Raw genomic sequence first — 26586 nt, forward strand, 5'->3', positions numbered from 1 at the left:
GCATAATTTAATAAGAATGTAAACTGCTGAGAATCTTTTGACTGAGGGAAAAAAATCAAATAAACATAATTTAATTTGAACTATAATGCTCTAATGCTGAAATTTCTATTGCTGATTTTCAAATGCTCCTTGATTTAATTATTAGGTTAGGATAAATAAGTTAGATTTCAAAATATCTGCAATCTGTGATTATTACAAATAGGTTAATAAAAAATGACAGTGAGGAAAACTATTTGCTAATCAAGAATTCCTGCTGGACTGCTAATTTTAGTCTATTAAAAATGATACTTTCATTTTCTTTTCATATTAGGAAAAGGTTCAGAAATATATAGTATACACGCAGTATATGACCATTTAAAAAGCTCTACTGAATTCAATATAACATATTCCTAGATAATTATGTACAGGATCGCAATATTAATTTCACTCATTGATCCACATGAGTAATATACATTTTTTTTCCTTTTCTAGTATAAGTCAGGTAAGCAAAAGGAGTTTTACACTGGATATAATTGTCTTATTTCAGTTGAAGGATGACTATATTAAACAAAAATGAAAAAGAAAAGGATCGGCAGAAGAATTCTGAACTGTTCAATTGAAATCTGAAATTAAGTAGGCCGTAGTGCGACTTTCATTTAGTAAAGGGTATTATTTACTTTGGAAATTGCAGGTTCTTCTGAAGAAGGATCCTTGGTTTTAAAGTTTCGGATAGTGGTGGGGTAGAAATCCATGAAATATAGTATTTCTGTAAGGACCTACCTCAGCTAAGCCACCCAAGAAAGCAGAACTCTTGAAACAGGCAGTCTCAAAAGGAACTTTTATTAGAGGCTAGTGACAGCAGGGAAATCAAGGCGAGATCTGAGAGAAAAACCCGCAAAGCGATATATTAAAAGTAGCATTCAATACTCCTCCCCCCAGTGTCCCAGTGTTCATTTTTATCCTAGCCAATCCACAGGTGGCATTGTGTTTTTGTAACTGGTCTTTTTAGCAGGCTCTTTAAGGTCTCTCTCATTTTCGATTTCTTCTGGCTCCAAGCACAAACCGTCTCTCAGATAAGGGTGAGACATTCCATACCCTGGGCGAAGGGCATCATAGCAGACAGTGCAAAGCAATCCCAAAAGCTCCCCCCTCCCAATAGAATGGCAGGCCACAAAGAAAGCTACGAAGCTAACATAAATGAGGAAACATTTATTTGGGGCCTGACAATTTCAGAAGCAAGGTGAGGATAGGTGAGGAAGACAGGATCTCTTTTTCTATTGAGCAGTTAGAACTGATTAAACCAAAAGTAGTATTATGAAAGTTAATCTGCCTCCATAGGAATCATCTGCTGGGTGGCATAAAAGCATGGATTTAAGGAATAGTTTGCCAGATGACACTTGTATTTTGAAGAAACAATCAAACAAAGATTTTGTGATATTATTTAGAGTGATTTTACACTAACACCGAATGTGGAAATTTCGTTCTTGCTATGGAGTTTTCTTTTTCAAACTTTCTCAAACAAAAATTTGGTCTGAGGGGAGAGAATCATACTAATTCAAAACTGATTTGAAGTATTCTTCAACACCAAAGTTCATGTGTCAATATTCTTCCTATCCTGTTTCTTCAAAATACAACTCTCTCTTTCATAAAATGTCACCAGAGATGCCATGACTTGCAAAATTCTGATTTTTTTGTAGGTATAGACCACAGGTCGGCAACCTGCGGCTCCGGAGCCGCATGCGGCTCTTTGAGCCTTCCCCGGTGGCTCCCAGCCTCCTCTGCCTTTGCAGAGAGAGACAGAGACAGAGAGAGGCAATTGCGCTTCCCTGCTTCCTTCTCTCTCTCTCTCTCTCTCTGTCTGTGTGTGTGTGTGTGTGTGTAAAAGATTGTACTCACAGTGTCCTCCGAGGAGCTGAAAAGCTTTCTGGGCGGAGCTCCTCCCTTTGCTGCGTCTCTGCAGGAAGCAGGAAGCAGGAAGGGCAGGAGAGAGCTAGCTAGCCCAGCTAGGCTGACTCAGGAATTCTGGGAGTTGAAGTCCATGAGTTATAAAAGAGACAAGGTTGCCTACCTCGGAGGTTGTTGGACAACAGCTTGAAGCTTGCCAGGTGAGCAGCAGATAGGAGAGAGAGAGAGAAAGAGAGAGAGAGGGAGGGAGAGAGAGGGAGAGGGAGAGAGAGAGAGAGAGAGAGAGAGGAAAGAGAGAGAGAGAAAGAAAGAGTGGGGGAAGAGAAGTGGCAGGCAGACCAAGGGCAGATAGAGAGGGAGGGAGAGAGAGAGACAGACAGAGAGAGAGAGACCCTTTTGACATCTAAAATGAAGATAACAGTGCATATATCCTTTTTTTACCTGTATGTGTATTTGTATGTATGTGTATATATGTGTGTGTGTGTGTGTGTGTGTATACATACATATACACACACACACACATATATACACACACACAAACACACACACACCTATAATAAAGGTAAAAAAGGATATATGCAGTGTTATCTTCATTTTAGATATCAAAAGGATTTTGCGGCTCCCGGTGTTTTGTTTTTGGTGGGAAATTGGTCCAAGTGGCTCTTTGAGTGTTTTGGGTTGCCTACCCCTGGTATAGACATACCACAGTATTTGAATATTTTTCTGTGGCCATAATATCAGCTGTATCAATTGCTTGTTTGCAATGTATTTCTTGGCTGCTTGTTCCTTTACTTGTGATGGTGGATCCTAAAATGCAGCTATCTATTACTTCAAAGTTTTCATTCTAAGGCTGTTGTTTTCACTGGTTTGATATTAATTTTATTTTATTTTTTCATTATGATCCTTGACTTTTATTAGCAATTTCTTTATATTTTCAGTAAGTGTCACATAGGGGACAACAGTTTTACTATAAGAAACAAATCTTGCTTATCTTTTTCAAAGGAGAGAACCCCCAGCAGGTAAATGCACAATACCAAAGGCCGAAATAAGCATGCAAAATTAAAGATTCACACCTGGTCTTTGTTACAACAGGAAGTGCTCTTTTTAGTAGTTTAGTTCATTTTAAAACATCTGTATCCCCAAGATATCTCCCACAGTTTGAGTCAAAATAAATGGGGATCTCTTGATAATTATTTTACAAATCCTCAAATTATCTATTTCCAAGTTTTTAATTAGAATTATCTTGCTAAAAAATAAAAGAATTCCAATGAGGCTTAAAAGCTTTTTTACTTTGTAATTTGACCTGACTGAACCAAAGGAGAAATTCTCAAAGGAGAATTTTCCGTTGAAGATGATAGAGGAGCAGGAACAGGAGCAATAAAATTGCTTTTTAGCAAATCCAATATGCATAAGGAAGTGAAGCAGAAAATATAGTGAAAATGTTAATTATGTTTGTTCCTACACTATTGAAAAATACTCAAAACATTCTTAATATGGACTTTAAGATGTCATTCTCAAAGGAAAGAACATGAAGTAGGAAGGCCAGGCAAAGGACTATTAGATGATTTATCAATGCTGATAAGCCACACAGTATATCAGGATTTGTTTTCCTTCATTGTCTTTTTAAATCATTTGGATTTGTCTACCTTCAATATTTTTGAGCCCTTGAAATCCATAACTATTATGAGAAACCTTGGTTGATCTTAGATCAGATAACTGAAGGTTTAGCTATTTATCCCACAATTCTACCTAAATTGTAACTGAAGACCTTAACATGCATGTATTTTTAAAAATGCTTTTATTTTGTGAAATATTCATCATTAAGCATTTTGAGGGTCATCAACTGGCAGAAGAGCTAGAGAGTTTTCACAAGTCAGTTCAGTGAATGCAAAACTAAATTTTCAATATAAAAGAGTAAGGAAATTGGATATTTTCAGGCCTCAGAAATATGGAATACATTAATTAATTTATTTAAAAGAACTGAAAAGAATCCTATTGTATATCTCATTCACAGGATCATGGACCCTCTTCCATTCATACCTCATTTTTCTACATGCTGCTCTAATGGAGAACAAGAATTGCATCGTTCTGGATTTCTGGTTTTGCGCGGTAGTGCACGGTCATGGGATTAAGAAGCTCCGCTTCTCGTAGCTCTTTTCATCCTGCCAGGGGACTCTAAATGGGTCTAAAGCCGCCCCGAAGAGGCGGCGAAGAAAGAGGGGTGCCCCAATGATACAGGAACAACGGTGGTCATCCCATTCAATCTGGGAATTCCCTCTAACCCAACAGGTGAACAGCATGCTGAAACTGGGTGAGAAATTTGATCTCCTACTCTATATCCTGAACTTTTGGAAAAGATACCCCAAGAAGCAAAAAAGCCTCCGAAAGTGAAAAGGAGGGGGCGCTTAGCCCCCCCCAGAAGAAAGCAGCAAATTAAATTATTAAGAGGGCAAGAAACATACTGTTGCTGACATCTAGCGGTGGAAGAGAATATATAACTTTAGCTGCTTTGTTATATGTATTGGCAGGACACCCAGAATGAGATAACCTACTTCTTTGATCTTTAAAAAGAGCTAAACAAAACATTCTGGGCCAGTCACAATAAGCAAAGAGTATAATTGCAAAACAAAAAACATAACTGACCTTCATGGATGATAAACACCTATTGACTGTGCCTTTAAAGTTGTTTTCAGAGAAAGAAAAAAAATTGAGTTTTAGCTATCATGGAATCTCAGGAACTTGCAAAAAGAACTTGTCAAGAAAAACCAAATACTTTCCAGGAGGAAATGCTTGCTATGTTGCAACTAATCAAACAACAATGGCTCTATACCACAATGAAATTAAAAACAACTTTGATGACATATATGGACATATCTGTACATTAATCTCACAACATAAGAATTTTCAGAAAATGAAAGAATCTACCAGTGGAAGGGATTGTGATTTAACGCAGAGGGAGGAAAACATATAAGACGTGACTGAAACACCGGAACTGGAAGAGATAGTCCACGCCCCAGTATCACAAAGCAAAGCTGAAGATAAGAAGAATTGCCTGACAAAATGGATCACAGAGATACTAAAAACCTATGACTTGAGAGACAAAAAAAGATAAAAGAAATCAACATCTTACCTGATCTGCCTCTACCATTCTTAACAACATCCCCAAGAAAATGACAAGACTTTTTAACTAATGGATAAGAAAAGCCGTTTGGCGAAAGAAAAAAACTAAAATCAGATCCAAGGGATCAGAAGATTGGACCTATCAGAAGCAATTTTTAAAGATTAAACATTTGTTTGAATACGATTAAAATACAATATGGACTACTCAACCAGTAATTATTGAATGGAATAGAGTTAAAAGATATTTTTTAATGATATGAGAAATGTAACTGTCTTATCAGATATAATTTTTAAAGATTAAGTATCTGTTTGAATATGGTTAAAATATAACATAGATTACTTAATTAGTAAACATCGAATGGAATAGAGTTAAGAAATGAAAACATGGGGGATACAAATGATTTTTAGTTTGAGAGAGATCTGTTTTTCTTTTTCTTCTTTCTTATTCTGAGTATTTGTATCTTTTTTATGATATGAGAAATGTAATTGTTGGGAGGATTATTGTGAAGGAAATAGCTTAGATAGAAGAGAAAATCAAGGAAAGCTGTTATATAGAATACAATATGATAGAAATTGACTATTATTGATTGTTGTGAAATGTGAACTGAGACAACATGCTATTTACTAAGCATTAAGATTGTTAGTTTTTTTAAAAAAATCAATTATATATATGTAATTGATTTTTTTTTTAAAAAAAACTATAGAATTGCATTGTTCTTGTAACTTGCAGGAGTGGTGGGAAATAATTGCTTGAATGAGTTGTGGAGCTTGGCTCATAATGCAATCATATATTATGAATGCTTTAACAATTTATTCTAAACTCAGTAATTATAAAGTCCCCTTTCCAAACAAGATTTGAGAAAGTGGCCAGCTCAGAAGGCCTGGCACAGAATGTGTCTGACATCCTCTAATGGTAGGAAGGTTTCACATGCTTGGTTTTACTTTCTTTCTCAAATGTTAGACCACCCTAAGTAAAGGATTGTATTCCACAATGATAATATTTTCATTATCAGAATTTTTAAGATAATCTAAAATAACTATATTATCTAATTTAAAAATGACATTCATAGGGAGGAAGAATCTCTATTTTCCCCTTAGCTAATTCTATATTATAGGTGAATAGAGATGAGGTTAATAATATTTCAGAATACTAAAGATGTTTCAACTTCCATCTTTTAAAGCTACTTTTCAGGATGCTATAACATTTTCATTTCTCTCCTGTACATTTATCTTAATCATAATTATAATTTTTCAATGTCAACTGCTATTAAAAGACTAACAAGAAGGCTCAAGGAGAAACAGAAAAAATATAGGTTAGAATGAATGTACAGGAACATAAATAAAAATAAAAATAGAAAAGGAAAGGAAAGGAAAGGAAATTTGCACAAGAGAGAGAAATTTTGCAAATGCAGTTCTTAACTCTTAAAATCCAGGTTTCTCTAGACAAAATGCATATTATTTATATATATCTTGTTTATTTTCTGCCATCTCTTCTGCAACAGCTATGAACACGTCTTACATTTAGTGATATTAGGTGAGAGTACCATGAGAAATATTACAAAGTAATAATGGGAATGAACAAAGGACATACCACTCTGAAGTGCACTCCTGAATAAGGCTGCCACAGTTACAAAAAACTAAACATCAACTTTTTTTTTTACTTTATACATTACTTTTAGATTACAAAACATCAGGTTTTTCATTTGTGCAAACTAGTTGCCTAACATTAAAAGATACAATATTGTTTGGGCAAAGCATGCTTTCTAGAATAGCCTCAGTATGTTATGAGATAGAATACCTGCATCTGTGCATACGGAACAACCAGACATTCAGTTACATGAAAAAGAGGAAGAGAGATCTTCTACGTAGGCTTTCTTTACTATTTATGTTCCTGAAATCTCACTGGCAGTAGATTGTGAATAACTAGTTATTTCACCATCAAACCTCCTCTGCTCTTTTGAACTCAGTGGTTTAAAAGCAGAATGAAGTTTACAAAGGAAGGTCATGCTATACTGAAATTGGATGACAAGATTTTTCTTTCTAACTGGTGTTATTTATCATTTAATCATAATCAAAACTCCTACTTTATTGCTATATTAACAGGTGGGCCATTTAAGGCAAATTCAAGTATAAAAAGAAAGCAGACACAAATCTTATAAATTTAGGTTAACTCCTCGCCCAAGGTCTCTTAGGACATTTATATGAAACATGGAAATAGTCACAATGGCAGTCTTGTTTCTATTTCATCTATAAATCAAAATCACCACTATCTAAATCAACATAATAAGGATTATCATTTGAACACACATAATAGAAAAAGAAAAAAATCTGATATAGTTTTTAACCGGTAAAAAAAAAGGTAATAAGGTTGTTTTAAGATAATTTAAAATAATCAAAGACACAGTATTTGATTATCCCCCACAATTAGCAAGAACTGCCACTGGGATTTTGTTCGTGGAAAACTTCTCCTTTATAAACAGAGCTCTTATTATGCTGAACAAATTAATGAGATTTCAAACTCCAGCATTTAGAACAGACATGTCAAACTCGCGATGTCACATGACGTTGCGCAACGTATCGAAGCTTTTTCACCATTGCCAGCAATGGGGTGGGCGCGGTTCCGGTATGATGAAATCGGCCCATGGGCCGGCAGTTTGACACCCCTGATTTAGAACATGTAAAGTATGCTTGTTGGGGAACGCAAAGTGCATGTAGTTCTGATATGTAAGTTACAGGTAGTCCTTGATTCATGACCACAATTGAACTCAAAATTTTTGTTGCTAAGTGAGACCTTTGTTAAGTGAATTTTGCCCCATTTTATGATTTTCTTGCCACAATTGTTAAGTGAATCACTGCAGCTGTTAAATTAGTAACATGATCGTTAAGACTTTTCCATTGTTGGAAGATTGCAAAAAGGGACCACATGAGCCCAGGACACTGCAACAACCGTCATAAATATGAATCAGTTGACAGACATCTGAATTTTGATCTCATAATCACAGGAACATTGCAATAATTGTAAGTGTGATAAATGGTCATGTGTCACTTTTTTCAGTGTTGTAACTTTGAACATTCACTAAACAAACTGTGGTAAGAGGAAGTATTATCCTTCCTCTTGCTTATAAAACAGACAAAATCTCTGTCTAAGAAGACATGATTCCATAAAAGGAAATTGGTCTATTATGCCATTTTTGACTTGTCTCTTCTGGCAGGAGATGCATGGAACCTCCTGTACATGGTCAATCACATTATTGCCTGGACAGATCAATCAGCAAGAACCCAAGTGACTGCTTTTCTGCTATCTCTTCCACAATACCAAGGAAAATCTCACAGAAAAAGTTGTGGAATGTCGTATGAAGAGCAAGTACATTTTTTCAACAAAATTATCTTGGCAAAGAGACATTTCTCTCAAGCTCAAACTAAAACAGAGCCTCTTTCTTGAAAACTGATCTAATAAAAAGAAACTCAGTCAGCCTGCAAAAAGAAATGTAAGGTCATGCACTTTTATTGCAAGTATCATGTACTATTTCCACAATAAGACACATATGTGTCCAATTGATTGGTTAGCTTCCATTTGGAGTATCAGATACCTTCCCTGTATATATGAACAGTAAGTGAAGCGGAGCTCCAGCCTATCAGAATGTCATGAGTCATGAATCTATTTTTGGCCTATATCCAATTCATGCACTATGGTAAATGTGCTAAAAATATAGTTTTGTTATATTAATAACATTACGCTTTTAATTGTTAAATAAAAGCCATAGGGTAATCACACAGTGCTGAGATATAGAAAATGTTTTCAAAGTTTCATTCTCCCCACCTCCAATTACTCTTTCTGAAACTGCTGTTAGTCCCAAGAAAGGAACATCTTACTTTGTGCCAAATGAAGATTCCTTAAAAAAAATCACTTTAAAATACCAATGCACGCACACACAAATGCACATATGCACCTTGTCACGGTAGGCACGAAGGTGTGATGGGAAGACAGAGAACACAGTAGAAGAATTCTAGTTAAGCATCTGGTCACAAGAAATCACAGCTTGAAGAATTCAATTGTGAAATATAAATGGGGGGAGAGAGAGGAACTTTCAGAAGTATTCAGAAACTGTCAAACACACAGCTGTAAAGTTTTAGCAAAAGCACAAGCAGATGTAGTATCTTTTACTCAAAAATACAATCGTTTTTAGTCTTACTTAATGAGGAACTAATCAAGTAAAGATAGATAATTATCTTTAGACACAAAAATCTTTGATGGAAACAAAAAAACAATAAAAATAAAATTATCCAAAATATAGTAATGTGACTATATTGCAAATTTCTTCTGGTGTCAGACTGAGGCAATCAATCAATATATATATTTTGATTGATTGCCCCAATTGTCATCCCTCATTATATATATATATATATATATATATAATGAGGGATGACAATTGGGGAGCAAGTAAAGATCAGAAGAAGGAGGAAGGTAGGAGACGCAGAGGTGTGAAGAGGGAACAACTTAGAGATACGAACGACCAAAAAGGGGGAGGAGAGAACCTCCCTAATCTAAGACAGTGGGAGGTAGAGGGGAACAATGACACACCCACAAGCAGTAAAAGTAAGAAAAGAGGAGTCATCAGCACGGAAGCCATAATTAAAAAGCAGTTAAATCAATTAGGACCTATGACAAGATCTAGGAGCCGTGTGCAAATGACGGCTCACCTATAAAGGCACTCTCCCATAGACCAGCATTAACCCTGACGATGTCAGAAGTATCTGACGAAAGCTTGGTGATCGGTGATGGTATTAAACTTTTATAGTTTATTATATTCCTGGTGTTCACGTTTTATTGGTAATTGACTATGGATTCACCCAGGAATCATATTTTTATTTTCACTATTCTTATTAATATATATATATATATATATATATATATATATATATATATATATATATATATATATATATATATATTCATTCATTCATTCATTCATTCTGAGGAGACATATTCTGAAGAGGCATATTCTGAGGAGACATATAAATCAAGATATTGAAATAGAAGTCCCTCCGTAATTTTGGCTATGATGACCAACTTCAGTTTATAGAGAATCCTGCTTCAAATATTTTCTTATAGAAGGAAATTGATAGTTATGGACCTTTTATTTGCCCAGAATATTGTTGAGTTTTCATTGGAATAAATATTGGTGACATAAATAGCACTTTTATTATGTATGCATTGGTTGCATAATCTTTTAATACCTCAATGTCTGCGATGCATATTTATATGAGCCTAATTTTATGAAGCAGAATGACAGGGAGAAATCTGTAACTCTTCTTATTTTTTTTTCTGCTACAAGTACGGTGTCCCACTTCAGCAGGGACAATCCTATTTTAGAAGAAAATGGCAAATCAGTGCTGAAATCTGACAGTGACATATAGTAAATGCACCTCAGGTTTTCATTACTGATTTGTCTGGCAACACAGCATTCCTTAACTTTAAATACCTAAGCCTCCGCCTACAACTTCAATGAAAGCAGCATTGGGATGTGAACAGATCAGCTTGCATTTTTTGTCATTATTTTTAAAAAATAAAATCTAAAAATTCAATAGACCTTAAAAGCTAAATTCCATGTGAAAAAAGTCTAAATTATTCTAAGAGAAATAAAAATATATTATACTTAATTTGAAAATAAACTATTTTGAGGCACATAGCTCCCTCTTAATGTGTTTCTGCATATGTTTGTGTCTCATGCAGATGTTGAAACATGTACTCTGAAAAGAAATATTCTTAAACACAAATCCAGAAATTTCATCCTCCAACCTATAGATTTTCTCCCAACATTACTGTAAAAATGTACTGGTGGTAAAGATACAATCAATGAAAAATTTAAAATATATATTGAGACTGCTATTCTGCAAAACTAAAAATTAGTTTCTTATACCATAAGGATCAGCATAGTTTTGTGTTACAAAAATAGTCTTAACAAACTTGAAAAAAAGTTGTTTTTTACTCCTAATGGCAGTAGCATTATTAGTTCCACATGTATCATTGTTTTCAGATCAAGAGCATAGAAAGATTTATTCATCCTGAGTTATATCCTAAATTAATCTAGTTTTTAAACTAGTCTTGATTCTTACAATTATAATAATAAAAAAGACAGACAATCAATCTTTTTAATGGAAGTTGAATGCAGAAACCCAATAGTTAAGAAATTCATCTTTAAAACCAGTATCCCTATTAGCCGTTTAACAGTATGTCTACATTAGTCCCTCAAATTACAAAGGTCCACCTGTCAGGAATGATCAGCGTTAGTGAACCACCAAAATTAATGTTTTGTCTGAAGAGCATGAAGACAGACAAATAAAGGAAACATCCCAATTATGTTTTGTACTAAAATGACAAATAACATAACTCTGACCATTAGTTGCAATGTTTTTGGAAAGTAGAAACTTTTAATATGGTATCATCATTCATCTGCAATGAATGGGATTCAACTAATGATAGTGGATCTTTTCTTTTTCCTACACAACTGTAAATAACTATTTCCTCTGCTGTGTGAATTCTACATGCTTATTTTCAGAGATGCCGCGCCAGATAAATAACACTGTCCTGTCTGTCTTGTCATATCAACTACATGCTTATGATCCTTTCTGATCTGCAGTTTGGAAACACTATCAAGGTCAGGAGCAATCACTTAGAAAACCCCTTGTGACACCCATGTATTTAATAATTTCTGCAGCAAGTGGAAACAAATAATGTTGCAAATAAATACTTCTTTCATACAGATTAGATTCACAATTCTCACAAAAAGAAGGCACATTTCAGAAGGAAGGGGCATTTAAGGTCTCCACTGAAGTGAAAGAATTTTATGAACCTATATTAATTACAAATGCTCTAACTAAAAACTGCTGTCTCACACCTCTGTTCTGATGTATCGTTTTGAAGCCAAGTCTTACTATATGTTGGGCAAATGGCCACCTCTTTCAACTCCTCTGACCTGTTTTTGTGTATGTGTGTGTGTGTGTGAAGACAGTGTATGTGTGTGTGTGAGAGAGAGACAGAAAGGGAAAAAATGGTTATGAGGCATTTACAACTGATGCACATATCACAAAATTATTTCTGCCAAGCTTGCTCCATGACCTGCCCGTGGGACATGACGTGTTCTGAGATGCTCTATCAAACTGAATCTTTCCAGGACAATGCAAATTATGACCAATTCCATCATCCTGCATTATGCGCTTCATGCTAATCTTCCTAATGCAAGAGAATAGGGAGGGTTTGCTCTTCTGCTGAAGGGCATGTTGTCTGGTTGAATGATGTTGAAAGAATGTTCACAATCCCACCCACCCCCCACACAATCTTATCACAGCTGTGGCTACCTTTGCTTACAACTACCATATTAGATTTTCTATTGTAGGCTTCCCTGTTCAACATTAATTGGGAATCTAAGTGGATCTACCTTTTAAAAATATAATTAACAGGTATTTAAAAATAAAAAAATAAGAGTTTGGCATAAATTGTAAACTTATAACAAATGCTGTCCACTGAATCTTCCCACTGACTTCTCCTAACGTTGTAAGATGGATTTGCAGATCTCTGTGCAGTTAAAACACGTCTTACTGCAGCTTTTGACGAAATCATTTTAGTGATAGGATTCTGGAAATTTCTGGCTTCTAGCCCTTTTGACTTTTGGATATTTTGCTACAGATTCAAAAGAAACAGTCAACTTTTTCTCTTGAAAGTTTCTACAAAAGATAATTCTTGGTTAATACCTCTATGAATCAGAAGGTGGCAGTGTTACTGCACAAAAGAAATGGGTCAGATTTGATATTCTAATTTTATGTTTAAAAACAAACATTTTAGCGATGAGCATACTTTACTTATAATGTTAAAACTTAAATATGAAATTATTTTCAGCAGGAATTATGATTATGGCATTACTGGTTAGAGCTAGTTTTTGGATTGTTCTTGTCCCGTTTACACTAAAAGAATTTTGCACAAAGGGACACTAGTTTATATATTTCAAATGATATTTATCATCAGAAGTTGCAAGACTTGCATTCCTTGAAATAATCTGAGATAAGAAAGAAGACGACTTTGGTACTTGAAGACTGAAATAATGTAATATTTGTCTGGAGGTTTAGAAAACTTGCATATATTCCACTTAGCTATACTGTAAAAGAAGGTGTCCGAGCAGATTTGATGATTAGAAATGTTCCTTTGGAGGCAAAACACTTTTTTGTTTGAAAGAAGTGGCTGAAATAGTACCATTGTGAAAGTTATAAAAAATGGATTTTGCAACATTATTTCATTTTTTTAATTAACCATCAATCTTATTTCAAAACATTTCTACTTTTTAGGAATCTATGGATTCCAGATACTTATAAATGCTAAAATACAGAAGCCTTCAGGATTTTTGTCCTGAGGAAAAAAACATTTCCATCTACTAGCCAGTACAACTGATGTTCAAGTCTGCTCTTACTGCTTCAGTTTTATTTTCTCTGCAACTGCTGTTTCAAATCATAACACAACAGATGTTTTTGAAAGATAAAACACACATTTTTTTTCTAAGTGAGCATTTATTTTCTTTTTTTCACATAAAACACTAGATCAAAGATGAGCAACTTTTTCTTTAGCATTTACATGGCGGTCTTGAAAGAAAACCTCACATAGCTGGTTTCATATGTTACCACATCTTTACCCATGCCTAATAAATACAGAGCAGCCATTCACACTAGAATATTAGTAAGAAGAGACAGAAAGATATTTAGCTTCATATTTTATTCCTGGTGATGCTCAAAGCCTCAAAGGTAAATGACTATCTGAACACCCTTTTAGAAAAGAATCGGGTACCCTCTGCAAATTCTGCAGCATGTTGACATGAACCAGGGCAGGCAGACACCAATAATACATGAAGTGTGGTTCAGAGGCAATTAGGATCAGTTGTCAAGGCCAGGCCATTAATGAAAGAACATGTCAGAGGAGCTGGAGACTTCAATGGTTGAGGGCAAGAAGGCGATTTAGTGTGACAGATCGAGTCCTTCCAATGTCCTCAGTGGTACATGCTAATACCAGCCTTAACAACCTTTTTGTGGCAGTGTATAATGTGACTAACATGGACTTTGATTCAGCAAAATGACTGCTGCCACTGTTAGTCTGTCTCATTCCAACAACAGTAAATGCACTGCTTCAAATAATTACCCACTTCCTTCGCTGTTTCCCCCCCAACACACATACACTTGTCTAATGCAGTGGGCTTTTATGCATGCCATACTGTTTAGCTCCAGAAGGTCACAACACTTAACCTGCTGTTTTCTATTTGTTTATGTAGTGTTCATACCATTTATAAATTGCTGAAATAATAAATACCTCCCTACCACGAACAAAGTTAGAATCCAGCACTAGTGGCTAAGCACAAAGGCAAATATAGGAAATCAGCACAAAAAACATCGTCCTTGTGTGTAAATGTCATGGGATGCAGCACAAAACATGGGGAACACTGCCAATCAGTAGCAATGTATCCCCTGGTTCTCAGGGATAAAGGCAGGAAGGGAAAAAAGTAATCTTTTAAAGGCTTGATTCCTTCCTGTAGAATGTATTTTACATTCTTACTTAACGTAATTCATATTTTTTTGTAAATATATTTGCATTTGTGAAGCGTATTTGATAAAGTATAGGAAAATACTGTGGGGACCTTCAATTTTTAAAATATGGATTATGAAAAGTATATTGCATTGGATAATTAAATGCAACTGAAACATTTCTGGTTAAAATTGTATTAGCATTCCCATCACTCTAAACAATTTAAGAGTATACAGTTACAAATATGAATAACTATCCAGTTATTGTGGCTCACTTATGCTTCTTACTTATACTGAATCTTAATTGCTAAAAATACATTGCAAGGCAGGAAGTAGGGATGAAGAACTATAAATGCCATACAAATTCTGTTTATTGAAATGGCCATTCAATAGCAGGATGCATTCAGATTTTTTTCAAAGTAGACAAAGAGAGAGAGAGAGAGAGACAGAGAGAAGACAGGACAAGACTACTGCTTGATATTTCATTGTATTCTTACGCTCCTTTTTTCATACACTCGGTCTGATGACGTGGATCCATGCCTATCACTTTTATTACTTAGCAATGCCTGGAGTGACCTTTCTAGAGGCAATACTTAGTTATGACTGACAGGAAAGGCTGTTTCTGCTGTGATGGATTTGTTCCCCTCTGGATTATTGTCACAATGCCCTGCCTTCTTCAGTTCCAACTCATTCCTGTTATTTTTTTCCCTTTCTCATTTTTTTAAAAAATATGCATTCAGGGAAGTTTTTTGAGTATCAGCTTATGGACCAAATCAAACTGTCATAAAACTGTTTTGAGCTGGAGGTAAGTGAAGATAAAATGCATCTCTTGGATAGGCCACTGTACATAATGAATGAAGGCCAACATCTTAAAAAGACTTATCTTATCTAAAAAGTTCAATAAAATCCATAACAACCATCCATTTTTTTAAAGCATTACCTGTTACAATTTTCATATTCACTTCACTGAACAACAAGTCTGCATTATATAAAACTTTCATATTCTACAAGTAGTATATTCTAGAGTAAATAACTTCATATACACCAGAGGTCCCCAACCCCCGGTCTGCACAAACAAGCAAAGCTCCATCCGTGAGATGCAGGCAGCACACAAAACCACGCCCCCTCCGGTCCGCGGAACAACCTCTCTCCACGGAACCAGTCCCTGGTACCCAAAAGGTTGGGGACCTCTGATATACACCAGTGTTTCTCAACCCTGGCAACTTTAAAATGTGTGGACCTCAACTCTCAGAATTCCCCAGTCAATATGTTGGCTGTGGCATTATGGGAATTGAAGTCCACACATTTTAAAATTGCCAAGGTTGAGAAACATTGATAGAGACTAATAGACAGATCAAAGAAAAGGTTAACACCTAAACAAAGTCTGATTTCTAGTTTGTTTGGGAAAAGTAAGACCCTACTCTAATTTTTGAATATTCTGTAAGTATGTAGATTTGTAATAAAACAAAAAGGTGGGACCATAGGTGGCCCATTAATACACGCCATTAATTTTAAGTTGTCCTCAGAACTAACAGAATGGAATTTGTGTAGAAAAGGAAAGTAGAAAGAAGCACTTAACGTTTTTTGTAGTAGATCATGTTCAGCCATCTGGTTTCCTGCTTAAGAAGACTACAAATAATAATAATGAACAGGTTAAAATATTGTGGGATTTCTGAATACAAGTCTTGGCTCATAATATACCAGATTTAACCGTTGTTGAAAAGAAGAAAGTATGGATAATCGATGTAGCAATATCAGGGGATAGTAAATGCCAAACAATTGGAGAAAATCATCAATGTAACTAATTTTAATCTCTTGCCTCTTTTTAATTTTTTAAAGCTTTTATAAATACTGCTTTATGTTTTAACATTTTAACAAAGTCCCTCTTTGAGGGAGATAGGTAATACAGAAATTTGAATGATAAATAAATAAATAAATAACTGAAAATTGAAGATGAAAAATTATGACATAAACTGGCCATTTTGGTCCCAGTGGTTATTGGCACTTTGGGCGTTATGCCCCAAATCATGGACTGCACTTAGAAAATCTGCACATTAACAAAATTTCCATCTGTCAATTGCAAAAGGCCGCCTGCTTAGATCTACACAATATGATATTCTAGTTTCTTGGGAAGAACTTGATGCATATGAAATCCAGCACCAGCTAAAGAATTGGCAGCTTTGACTTCACATTGGGACACTGCAACGGTCATAAATGTGAATCAGTTACCAAGTGACTGAATTCTGGTCACATGACCATGGGGATGTTGCAACGGTCATAAATGTGAAAAACAGTCATAAATCACTTTTTTCAGTGCCGTTGTAACTTTAAATGGTTACTAAATAAAATGTTGGAAGTTGAGGGCCACCTGTAATAATAGTAATAATTAGAACAACAACAACAATAATAATAACAAGAACAATCATGCCAAATCCAATCTAAACATCTGGTTGACGATGCGACCAACCTTAGTAATAATAAAATCTATTAAATGTATACGCCACCTGATTCCTAGCAAAAAGGTCACAGAAGTTATTTTTGGACAAATTTTACTTGTTCTCATATTTGGGTAATTTGTGCCTTTTAATGTGAGTCAGGATACTTCTCAGTTTGGTATTCTGTATGCTAACATGCAGCTTATATTATCCAAATCCCTCCTTGCTGTATTTGCACTGAACTTGCCAACTTTCAGTATACATAACTATCTCAAATCATGTGCTATTTCTGTTTGATATAAAATATTCCCAGAAAACATGAGCAATTTTATTCATGGTAGTAATAATGACATAGGTACAATTATTTACTCTTGTAACCATGTAGTTACTAAAACGTATTCTGCCTCAAGAAAATCAGGCTTAAAATAGAACTTTCTCATTTATTAATTCATGCTTTAATGATACACTGCCATGCAGATATGGCAATAAATATAATTAAAAGTCTTGGGCTGAAATATCCTTGAATATCTATATGGCAGTTACAATTCATAGAAAGTCTCTTATTTGAGACTAAACACGAATCTTACTTTAAAAATAGTTGCTCCTAATGAGACATCTTTCTTTGTAATTATATTTTCCCAGAAAAATGAGTTTTCTTTAATAACAAATGAGTTTCCTTTTCAACAGTAGTACGTAAGTGATTAAAAAAAAATAACATCTTCTGTAGCAGGTGTCTCCAACCCCTAAGCTCTGGCCCACTATCAGGCTGTGGCCCATTCAGAACCAGGCCATGCAAGTGACAGGTGAAAATACACGTGCAGTTCCACTTACATGAGGTGGGTGCTCGCACAGCTCCATTTATGTGAGCTCACATGCATGCTTGCCACTCACACAGAACCATCTCCTCTTTCCCTCCCCCCCTGCTGGTCCACCAAGATGGAAAGGTTGGAGACCACTGCTCTGTAGCATTTGAGGATGAAGAGAAATTAAGAAGAATTATATCCATTTGTTTGAACTTTGAAGAAGTAGGATATATGGTATGGTATGGAATGGTATGGTGTGGTATGGCGCAGGGTGTAGTGTAGAGTAGAACAGAACAGAACAGAATACAATAGAATAGAATACTTTGTGTGGCCACCTATGATTAGACACATAAGAAATTTGTCTCTGATACAGAAGCTCTCAGAGTACATGCAAAGCAACAGAGTAATAATAATATCAATACTAGAGAGTAGTAAAGAAGATGATAATAACGCTACAGCATGGGTTCATTGACATTAGATTCATAGACATTAGACCATACCGTGAGAATTAGGTGTTCAGCACAGTGATGGCACAAGGGAAGAAACTGTTCCTATGTCTAGTTGTTTTGGCATTCAATGCCCTTTAGTGGCCTCCTGAGGGAAGGAATTGAAACAGTTTATGTCCAGGATGTGAGGTCTCTGAAGATATTTTCTCAGCCCTTTTTCTGACCCATGCAATATAGAGGACTTCTATGGAAGGCAGGTTGATTGCAATTGTTCTTTCTGCAATTCTAACTATCCATTGGAATCTGTACGTGTCTGTTTGGTTGCTGTACCAAACCGGAGAGTTATAGAAGTACAAATGTCAGACTGATTAATTACTCTGTAAAATTGTGTCAACAGCTCCTGGGGCAGTTTGAAATTCCTGAGTTGACGCAGGAAGAACATTCTTTGTTGTGTCTTTTTAACAGTGGTCCTAATGTTGGGTGTCCATTTCAAATTCTGGAAGATTATAGAACCCCCAAACTTGAAGGACTCTACTGATGATACTGTGATATCAAATATAGTAAGAGATGGTAGGATAGAAAAAGAATTGATGTTTTTGAACTTTGACGTTGAAGATGACTCTTGAAAATTCTACTGACAATCAAAAAACATACAGTCTTTTTTTTTGGGGGGGGGGGAATCAAAGCACTAATGATCAGGCTGAAATTATACACATTATATAAGAGCCAGCTGTAGAGACTAATGAGAATGGCCTTAAGGAAATATACAAGAAGCATTATGTAATGAAAGGGGGCTAAATATTTTTTTATGGCTTGAGAAATGAGATAATATTCACAGGTTACTCAGGCAGGCACCTCTTTGGTTTTTTGAATTTTAAGAAGAAGAAGGCAATACAGCACAATCAGACTTGTAAGATTCTGTTATTATAGCCAAAAGATTGTTGTAAGTGAAGTTTGTCTACCTTCTGGGGCTGACACCAGATCCCTTGAGAAGTCCATACTCTGGGAAAGGTGGAAGAAAAGAGAACAATCTGCCACAATTGTGATGGACACGTACACCGTTGGAAATTGCAAAGGGAGAAGCTGGGGACAGACCATTATGGAAAAGGTCTATCCAAAAAGTGTTGTTGGATTGATGGCAGATAATCAAATAATAATCAAATATCTGCAGACATATACCCATCATGTCTGCAATTTTTTTTTAAAAAAAACCTCAACATAAAATATAGTGTTCTGTCTTCATTTTGCTGTTGAAATTGGAATAAATCATGGCAACCAAAAACTCTACCTGGATTTCAAGTCTCTGATTTCCTAGCATACTGGGAGAATACAGTCCTCAAGATAGGAACACTCATTCAGTGAACATTCAAAATTATAATGGCACTGAACAAGATGGACATACAACTAGCTTGAAAAGTTACATGTCATGGTTCCGAAAGGAAGCAGCTTTTCAAAGAATTTTGAGGCTTATTCCTCTAAAAGAATCTTTTATTATTCTGCATAGCTTCGGCACTAACAAAGTTAAGCCAAAAACTGAATCCTCCCTCCCCCAAACACCCGTAACAAAGCATAACTCACTCCTTCACTTTACAGTCATCAATCACATTCTCCAATTAATGTGAAGTGTGAAGTGCCCCTCCCGTTGCAGCTGAGCTGACCTTGGCCACACTGTGCTCAGACATTGTTATGATTAACTAGCATATTTTCCCATCCACTAGACTATTACTGTCTGCTTTAACTCTAGAAGTGCTATACAGGCTAAATAAAACAGGTTTGCTTCTTCATATATGGCAAGCAAGAACATCCGATGTTAGCAGTCTTGACATTACAGATGTTGCAGCTACCCCACAGTCACGTGATCACTATTTGCAATTTTCCCTGCCAACCTCCTATAAGCAAAGTCAATGGGGAAGCCAGAAGTCACTTTCACTGCTTTTTCTCCCAAAAAGCTCCAAAAATCCCAGGGATCTCCTACTCCAAAACAACACCCCCCCCCTCTGTACTGTGCACCTGCATGCAGCACCCCTTCATCCATCTGCACTCATGTACTTTGCACAACCCCTCTGGCCTGCCGGCATTCCCCAGCACCAGCCTGAAACTCCTGTAATATAAATAATAAAATTATTTATATCTCTAATTTAGTTTCAAAAAATTCTAATTCAAGGATAGATCTCCCCAAAACACAAAAAAATTCTATTGTTACATATTAAGTACAGATTTATTACATAATTTTATGTTATAATTCTTTTGGCCATCTCTCAAGTCAGATTTCACATTATATGCTCCTGTAAATCTCAGCTCTTCAGACACTTAACCTTTATTCAAAACTTGGTTTACTTGGCAGGCATTTCATAGAAACAAAAACAGACTTGCTATTGTAAAAAAGCTAGAACATTTTGGGTTTACATATATACACTGACTGAGAGGATTTTAAAGATTAATATACAATGAGACTAGAGGTTTCGGGATGGAAAAAAGTCATGGAACTTGTTTTTGTGTATAACTGCAGCAAAATTATACACAATGATGGAAAGATGGGCTTTACTCATGATGGAGGAATGTTTGGTGAAGAGATGGGACTTACTAAATTGGCCATATTCACTTCTTTGATCAGAGAAAAGACAGAATCTTTATCAGGGGTCCTTTGTGCTCTCTGAGCTTGGTTGTTTTCTTGCAGATGTTTCATTACCCAAACTTCTCCTTTATTAATATCTACATTAATTACTGACTGGTAACCCCTTATGGTAAAAAAAAGTATAGTTCATGGTTTTGATGATTAAACAGGACAGACAGAAAAAGAGAGTCATGTTATAACCACAGAGTAAGAAGTGAATTTGTGCTTACAACTGCTATAAAAAAGATCAGAAGTCACATCTTTGTACCTTTTCTATTTTTCTTTTATTTTTTTCTTTCCTGCACATTTAGCTTTCTCTTTAATTTCTTTCTTTTTTATTTTATATTAATTGGTATTACTTTTATTTAAAAATAGGAAGAAAAAAAGTATATATAAACAAGAAAAAAACCCATTTCCATCACAAATTATAAAAGGGAAGCAGCACAGGTTTTTGCTAGGCATGAAAAAAAATATATAATTGCATGTATAGATATACAAGCTTCTTGTATCTCATGATAACTCACAAAATAAAGCTCAGGCAAGAATTGTAATTGATTAATAGCCAAGAGCAAAACAATGTACTACTATGGTTAGCCATATATTTTACATGTGGGTAGAAATAGTTCTCCTGCTCATCTAGAGATGTTTACAGGTACTTGAATAAAAATCTGGATATGTATAACATAAAAATTACTACAATTCATCTACACCAAAAGAAAAGGTTAAAAACATTACACACATACACAATGATGTTTGCTTTCTGTTATTCTAAAATATGCTGTTTCCCAAGTAGCCAATTTTTCATAAGCCCAATTACTTGCAATCTTTTTATCCCACTATCAAGAATATCATTTGTTTCTTTATTGTAGTAGATAAAACATCCTTTCATTGTTTCAGATCACAAGCTGTGCAGATACTACCCACTGTTCTTGCCTCCAGCACTTCACATTATTGGTGTATTATTTCATGCATGCCCTACTCTTTTATCAATTGCTTTTGAAGTAATGTTAATAGACTAGAAAATTGAGACATTTATGAAGTATAGGCAGTGTTTATGAAAAAATCCATAAAATATGACACAGGCAAGACAAGATAAAAGCAGCATTTTAATAGATTATGGCAAAGGGATTCTGTCACAAGTTGACAACTGACTCCTGTGAGATTGCTAATTTTTATGGGATTAATTTTGTGGTATTAAGAAAGAAGCTAAATGTCCTAATTAACCTGTAAATAGCGTACACATCAAATTAAACCTTGTGGCCTGTTGTTAGTTTTTGGGCATCAGCACCTTAGGCAGAATTATTGCAAAAGTATATAAAATAGTATTGGAGGTAAGCATTCTGCATGGAGTTAACTAAAAATCTCATTCAAATTATACTTTAAATACATTCATACTAGTATGTAAGTGGTAAAAATTTGCAAAATGCAGTTACATGTTCTGCTTATGTATGCAGTAATTCCCAATTAATGTGAATGGGCCCTTAAATGACCCACTGGCCAACAGTACAGAGGAATTAAATGAAAATTCCATAATTAGGCTGCATTCCACCACCATGCCCTGAAACCCCTATACCTATCACCAACATTTGAAAGAGCACTTTTCCACATTCAGGTTTAGCTATGGTCTGGTAAATTATGAAGAATGAACCACAGAATCTATTTCTAGCAGCTGAGACAGAAACGTGGTTTCAAATCAAATTGTTGGTGGGGATTGCTTGTTTCATTCCAGCAAAGTACTAAATGAATTTAGTGTCCAGTTTCATCCTTATGTAGCAGAATTTTAGCAACTGTTTAGCATTCACTCACCTATCTGCACATTTGTATAAAAAAAGCACAAATGCCAAACCAAATTTGATTTTCACCATAACCAGGACCAGTTTTTAAGATAAATTTTTATCCTGAATAAATAACTTCAACTTATTATTTACAGGAGAAAAACTACATATGAAAAAGAGATTAATTTCACTGCCTCAAACTCTAGAGGAGGAATAACAGACATGTTCTGCTGAGAGGCTAAAGTTTATTGAACACAAATTTCTATTAAATGTATAATAATATTTTTTTCAGAAATATTCTTCCTAAACTTCATACCAAAAGTTTTTAGATGTTGATCTAGATTATAATTATAACCCTGGCTATATTTTAAACTGTCAATATATTACAGACATGTTTGAGTTATATGGACAGATATAAGGAGATACATATTGTCTATGGATAGAAAGATATGTGGAAGCAAATTATTCTCAACAAGTATATATATGGAACATTCATTCTAAAAAAATCCCAATTTCTCTTGTCTTACACAATGTGTTGTATGATATTCAATAAAACTCTGGGATGAGTGCACCTGTGGTTTGAAAAGACAACATCTTTCATTCTATATGAATTAATTCACATACTGTTTCCTTTGCGAGTCAGAAAGCAATATTTTGTACATTTTAAATTGTAGCATTTATGAATTCTCTCTGCTATTTTAGTGTCAGAATTCAATTTTGGTGTAAGAATAATATTGAAGTACAATGCCTGCTAAAGAAAGGTATTTTCTGCTTGGTTGCCTTTAAAAACTGTCCTTGCTCCATATACAATTTGAAGTCAACTTCATTGTACTCCAGCCAAAACATCTACTCTTTTTTAAAAATCATTTCTGACAATATCCCAAAAAGAAAACGGGAAAAAAACCAAGACAGCAAAATTAGAAAGGAATTTACTGGGAGTTCAAAATACATGAAACTTTACTGACAATGTTCACAGTATTTCTGACAAGCTACTTAATCTTAAACTGGCAAATATTCATATTAGTTATTCTGGTATAGCAAATAGCTTTGGGGGGGGGTGAAATAGCTAACAAATAATACCATCTTCCACACAATCTTTCTCTCTCTCTCTCTCTTTCTGACTACTTATCTGTTCCCATTTAATATAATGAATATCTGATAATGATAATTATTTTATTAATGTCTTAGACTAGAATATAACCTAAGATACACATTATTTACTTTATAAGTGGCCTACAGAAATGCCATAAAGTCTTCAATGTTGTAAAAACAGCACATAAAAATTATAAATTTTAAAATAAAAAATAGAATTTAAAAGAAGCAAGAAAAATTGGGAGAACGATCCCAAATGCATCCCTATGAAAAAAGCCATTATCTAGCTGCTCCGAATGTTGCGAACTAGCCCAATCAAAGACCTCTCCCATTTCCTCCCAAGTCAAATGATTCAGAGTATATACATACATATACATACACACACACACACCCTTTCTATACTTAGCCTAAGTTGATGTGAATCCCAATTTAGCCCTACTATGGGAATAATTTCTAACAATGCAATTTAAAAAAAAATAGAAAACTTCTTTGCACAGAGATTATTACATGCACAAAATAGGCATTACATTTCATAACTTACTCCATATTACGATATCTTTTTCTTGCTTTCCCAATTTCTTTATAAACTTAAGCATTTATGTATTTTCTTTTGTTGAATATTACATTATCAAATTCCTCCTTCCATCTTGCTCTACTTTAAGCTATTAGGTTGTCTTCAAAAAAAAAAAAAAATTAACACAAGAGAGCCAATATTAACTGATGTTTAAAATGGATGGCCTAATATTACAATATGCAGATTCAAGGAACTTCTTTAATGGGAAAATATCTCACAGATGAAGATGCCTTACCTGTATGCACTGACTATAAGGACCAATATTGGCAGGAGCCCAATGAGAAATACTCTGTACATGCATCGCCTGCTTCTGGGAACCAGGTGCACCAGAGATCATCTTATCATCCTTTTGGGTAAGGCAGTCCATCTGAAATAGCAGGTTTTCCTTCAATGGAGCTTCAACACAAACCCTGAAATAACAAAAAAAAAATATAAAAACGTACTGGCAGCATTTGAATGACATTAAACTGTCTCTGAGTTCTGGTTGCAGTACTCTTAATATTCCTTAGATTTATACCAGCAGGGCAGAGATGGGCGATGAGAACGAGCAAGAATTCTTGAAATCCCAGTCAAGAATGTCACTTGTTCCTTGCTACTTTCCCTAGTTTCTATTCAGAGTAATCTCCACTGTCATTGAGAAAAAAAATAGGCAAATGGAGAACTTTGTATCCTTTCTTTGTTTTTGGTACTATTAATAGCTTAGGAGAAAACAAATTAATAGGCAGGGACAATAAGAAGCAAAGCTAGGAGACAGTTGCAGATCACAGACAGGGATGGTAGCCTTAAAAGTTATCAAATGTTGCCCAGCCCTGACCCTGACTGATATCAACCATTAACTTCATTTCACACTCAAGTACTTTTGTGCAGCAAAATTCACAAAAAAATTAAATGTAGATTTATTCCTTCCATTTGTTGAGGCAAGTGATGATCATAATATCTGCTAATTTCTTTGTCCACTACAGCCCTCAGCCTTCCCTGATATTCCTGAGAGTCCTCTAATTCTCTAGAGCAGCTTTTCATGGAGCCATCGAAACAATATGGAATTTGGCAAAATCTGCCTATAAAATAAACAATTAGGAATATTAGCCCATGTAATTCTGGACCTTATTTACTGATTATGAATCTAGTGTTTCCCATGATTATTTTCAGAATCCTTTTCATTGTACAGTGCTTTTTTATAGGTCTTTATTTCATAGCTAGAAAATGTCTTGCTAAATAAGCTCCACCAACTGAATGTTTTTTCCTCGTTTCCTTTATAATATAGGAAAACAGAAAAAGAAGGACGAGGGGTGACATGACAACAGTGTTCCAATATTTGAGGGGCTGCACAAAGAAGAGAGGGTCAATCTATTCTCCAAAGCATCTGAAAGCAAGACAAGAAGCAATGGATGGAAACTAATCAAGGAGAGAAGCAACCTAGAACTAAGGAGAAATTTCCTGACAGTGAGAACAATTAATCCTTAGAATCACTTGCCTCCAGAAGTTGTGGGTGCTCCAACACTGAAGGTTTTAAAGAAGAGACTGGACAACAATTTGTCTGAAATGGTATAGGGTCTTCTAATCCAACCCCCCCCTGAGCAGGGGGTTGGACTACAAGACCTCTGATATCCCTTCCAATTCTACTATTCTGTTATTATTAGTAGTAGTATTTTAGAAATGCCAGAATGAGGATCCATACAAAGACTTTCTCAACTGTTTTTTCACAATACAAGGTCTAGCAGGTTATACTAAAATGTATACTTTATATAGGTTCAAGTTCTATAAATAGAGGTGTAAGACTTAAATTCATATTTTTTTCTGGCTTCTTCTCAATCAATTGTACATTAGGATAACACATAGATTTTGTGTAAATTATGGGGCATGGTATTAATAAGAAACACTGGCTATTTATCTCAAAGAAATCTACAATGCAATGAGTTTTCACAAAGATCCAATTACTAGAAAAGCTATTACTAAGTAAAGAGAAATATATCTTACTAAATGGAATAAGTAATAAAGCCCTCATCTGGAAAAAAATATTCCAAAGAGATTTCTTCTTAAAAAAGATTTTATGTAGCATTAAAAATATTTTAATTGTACAGTTCTTATTTCATTAGCTTTATATATTAAAATGCTTATTAAGAAAGCAGGAATGAAATATATTTAAAGACAATTTTAAATTAAGAGGAATAGGAACACTGCTGTGCTGAATTCCCTGTTAAAGTTCAAGATGGCATGTTCAGTAGAACAGTATGCCTAAAAATATTTTTTAAACCATATAAAATCTATATTGGTTATGAGAG

General features: G+C 34.9%; 1 protein-coding gene across 6 annotated transcripts in view; it reads right to left on the reverse strand.

Moving 5' to 3' along the window:
* The window catches only part of DPH6 (diphthamine biosynthesis 6), a 244527-nt gene that overhangs the window by 117613 nt on the left and 100328 nt on the right, over nucleotides 1–26586 (reverse strand). For all 6 annotated transcript variants that reach the window (XM_039344452.1, XM_039344453.1, XM_039344454.1 and 3 more), the window contains exon 12: nucleotides 24540–24714. In XM_039344452.1, coding sequence (XP_039200386.1) covers nucleotides 24540–24714 — 175 coding nt within the window. The remainder of the gene's footprint in view (nucleotides 1–24539; nucleotides 24715–26586) is intronic.

The sequence above is a fragment of the Crotalus tigris genome, unplaced genomic scaffold (assembly GCF_016545835.1).
Source record: "Crotalus tigris isolate CLP2741 ecotype Arizona unplaced genomic scaffold, ASM1654583v1 scf7180000017916.3911339, whole genome shotgun sequence".
Taxonomy (NCBI): domain Eukaryota; kingdom Metazoa; phylum Chordata; class Lepidosauria; order Squamata; family Viperidae; genus Crotalus; species Crotalus tigris.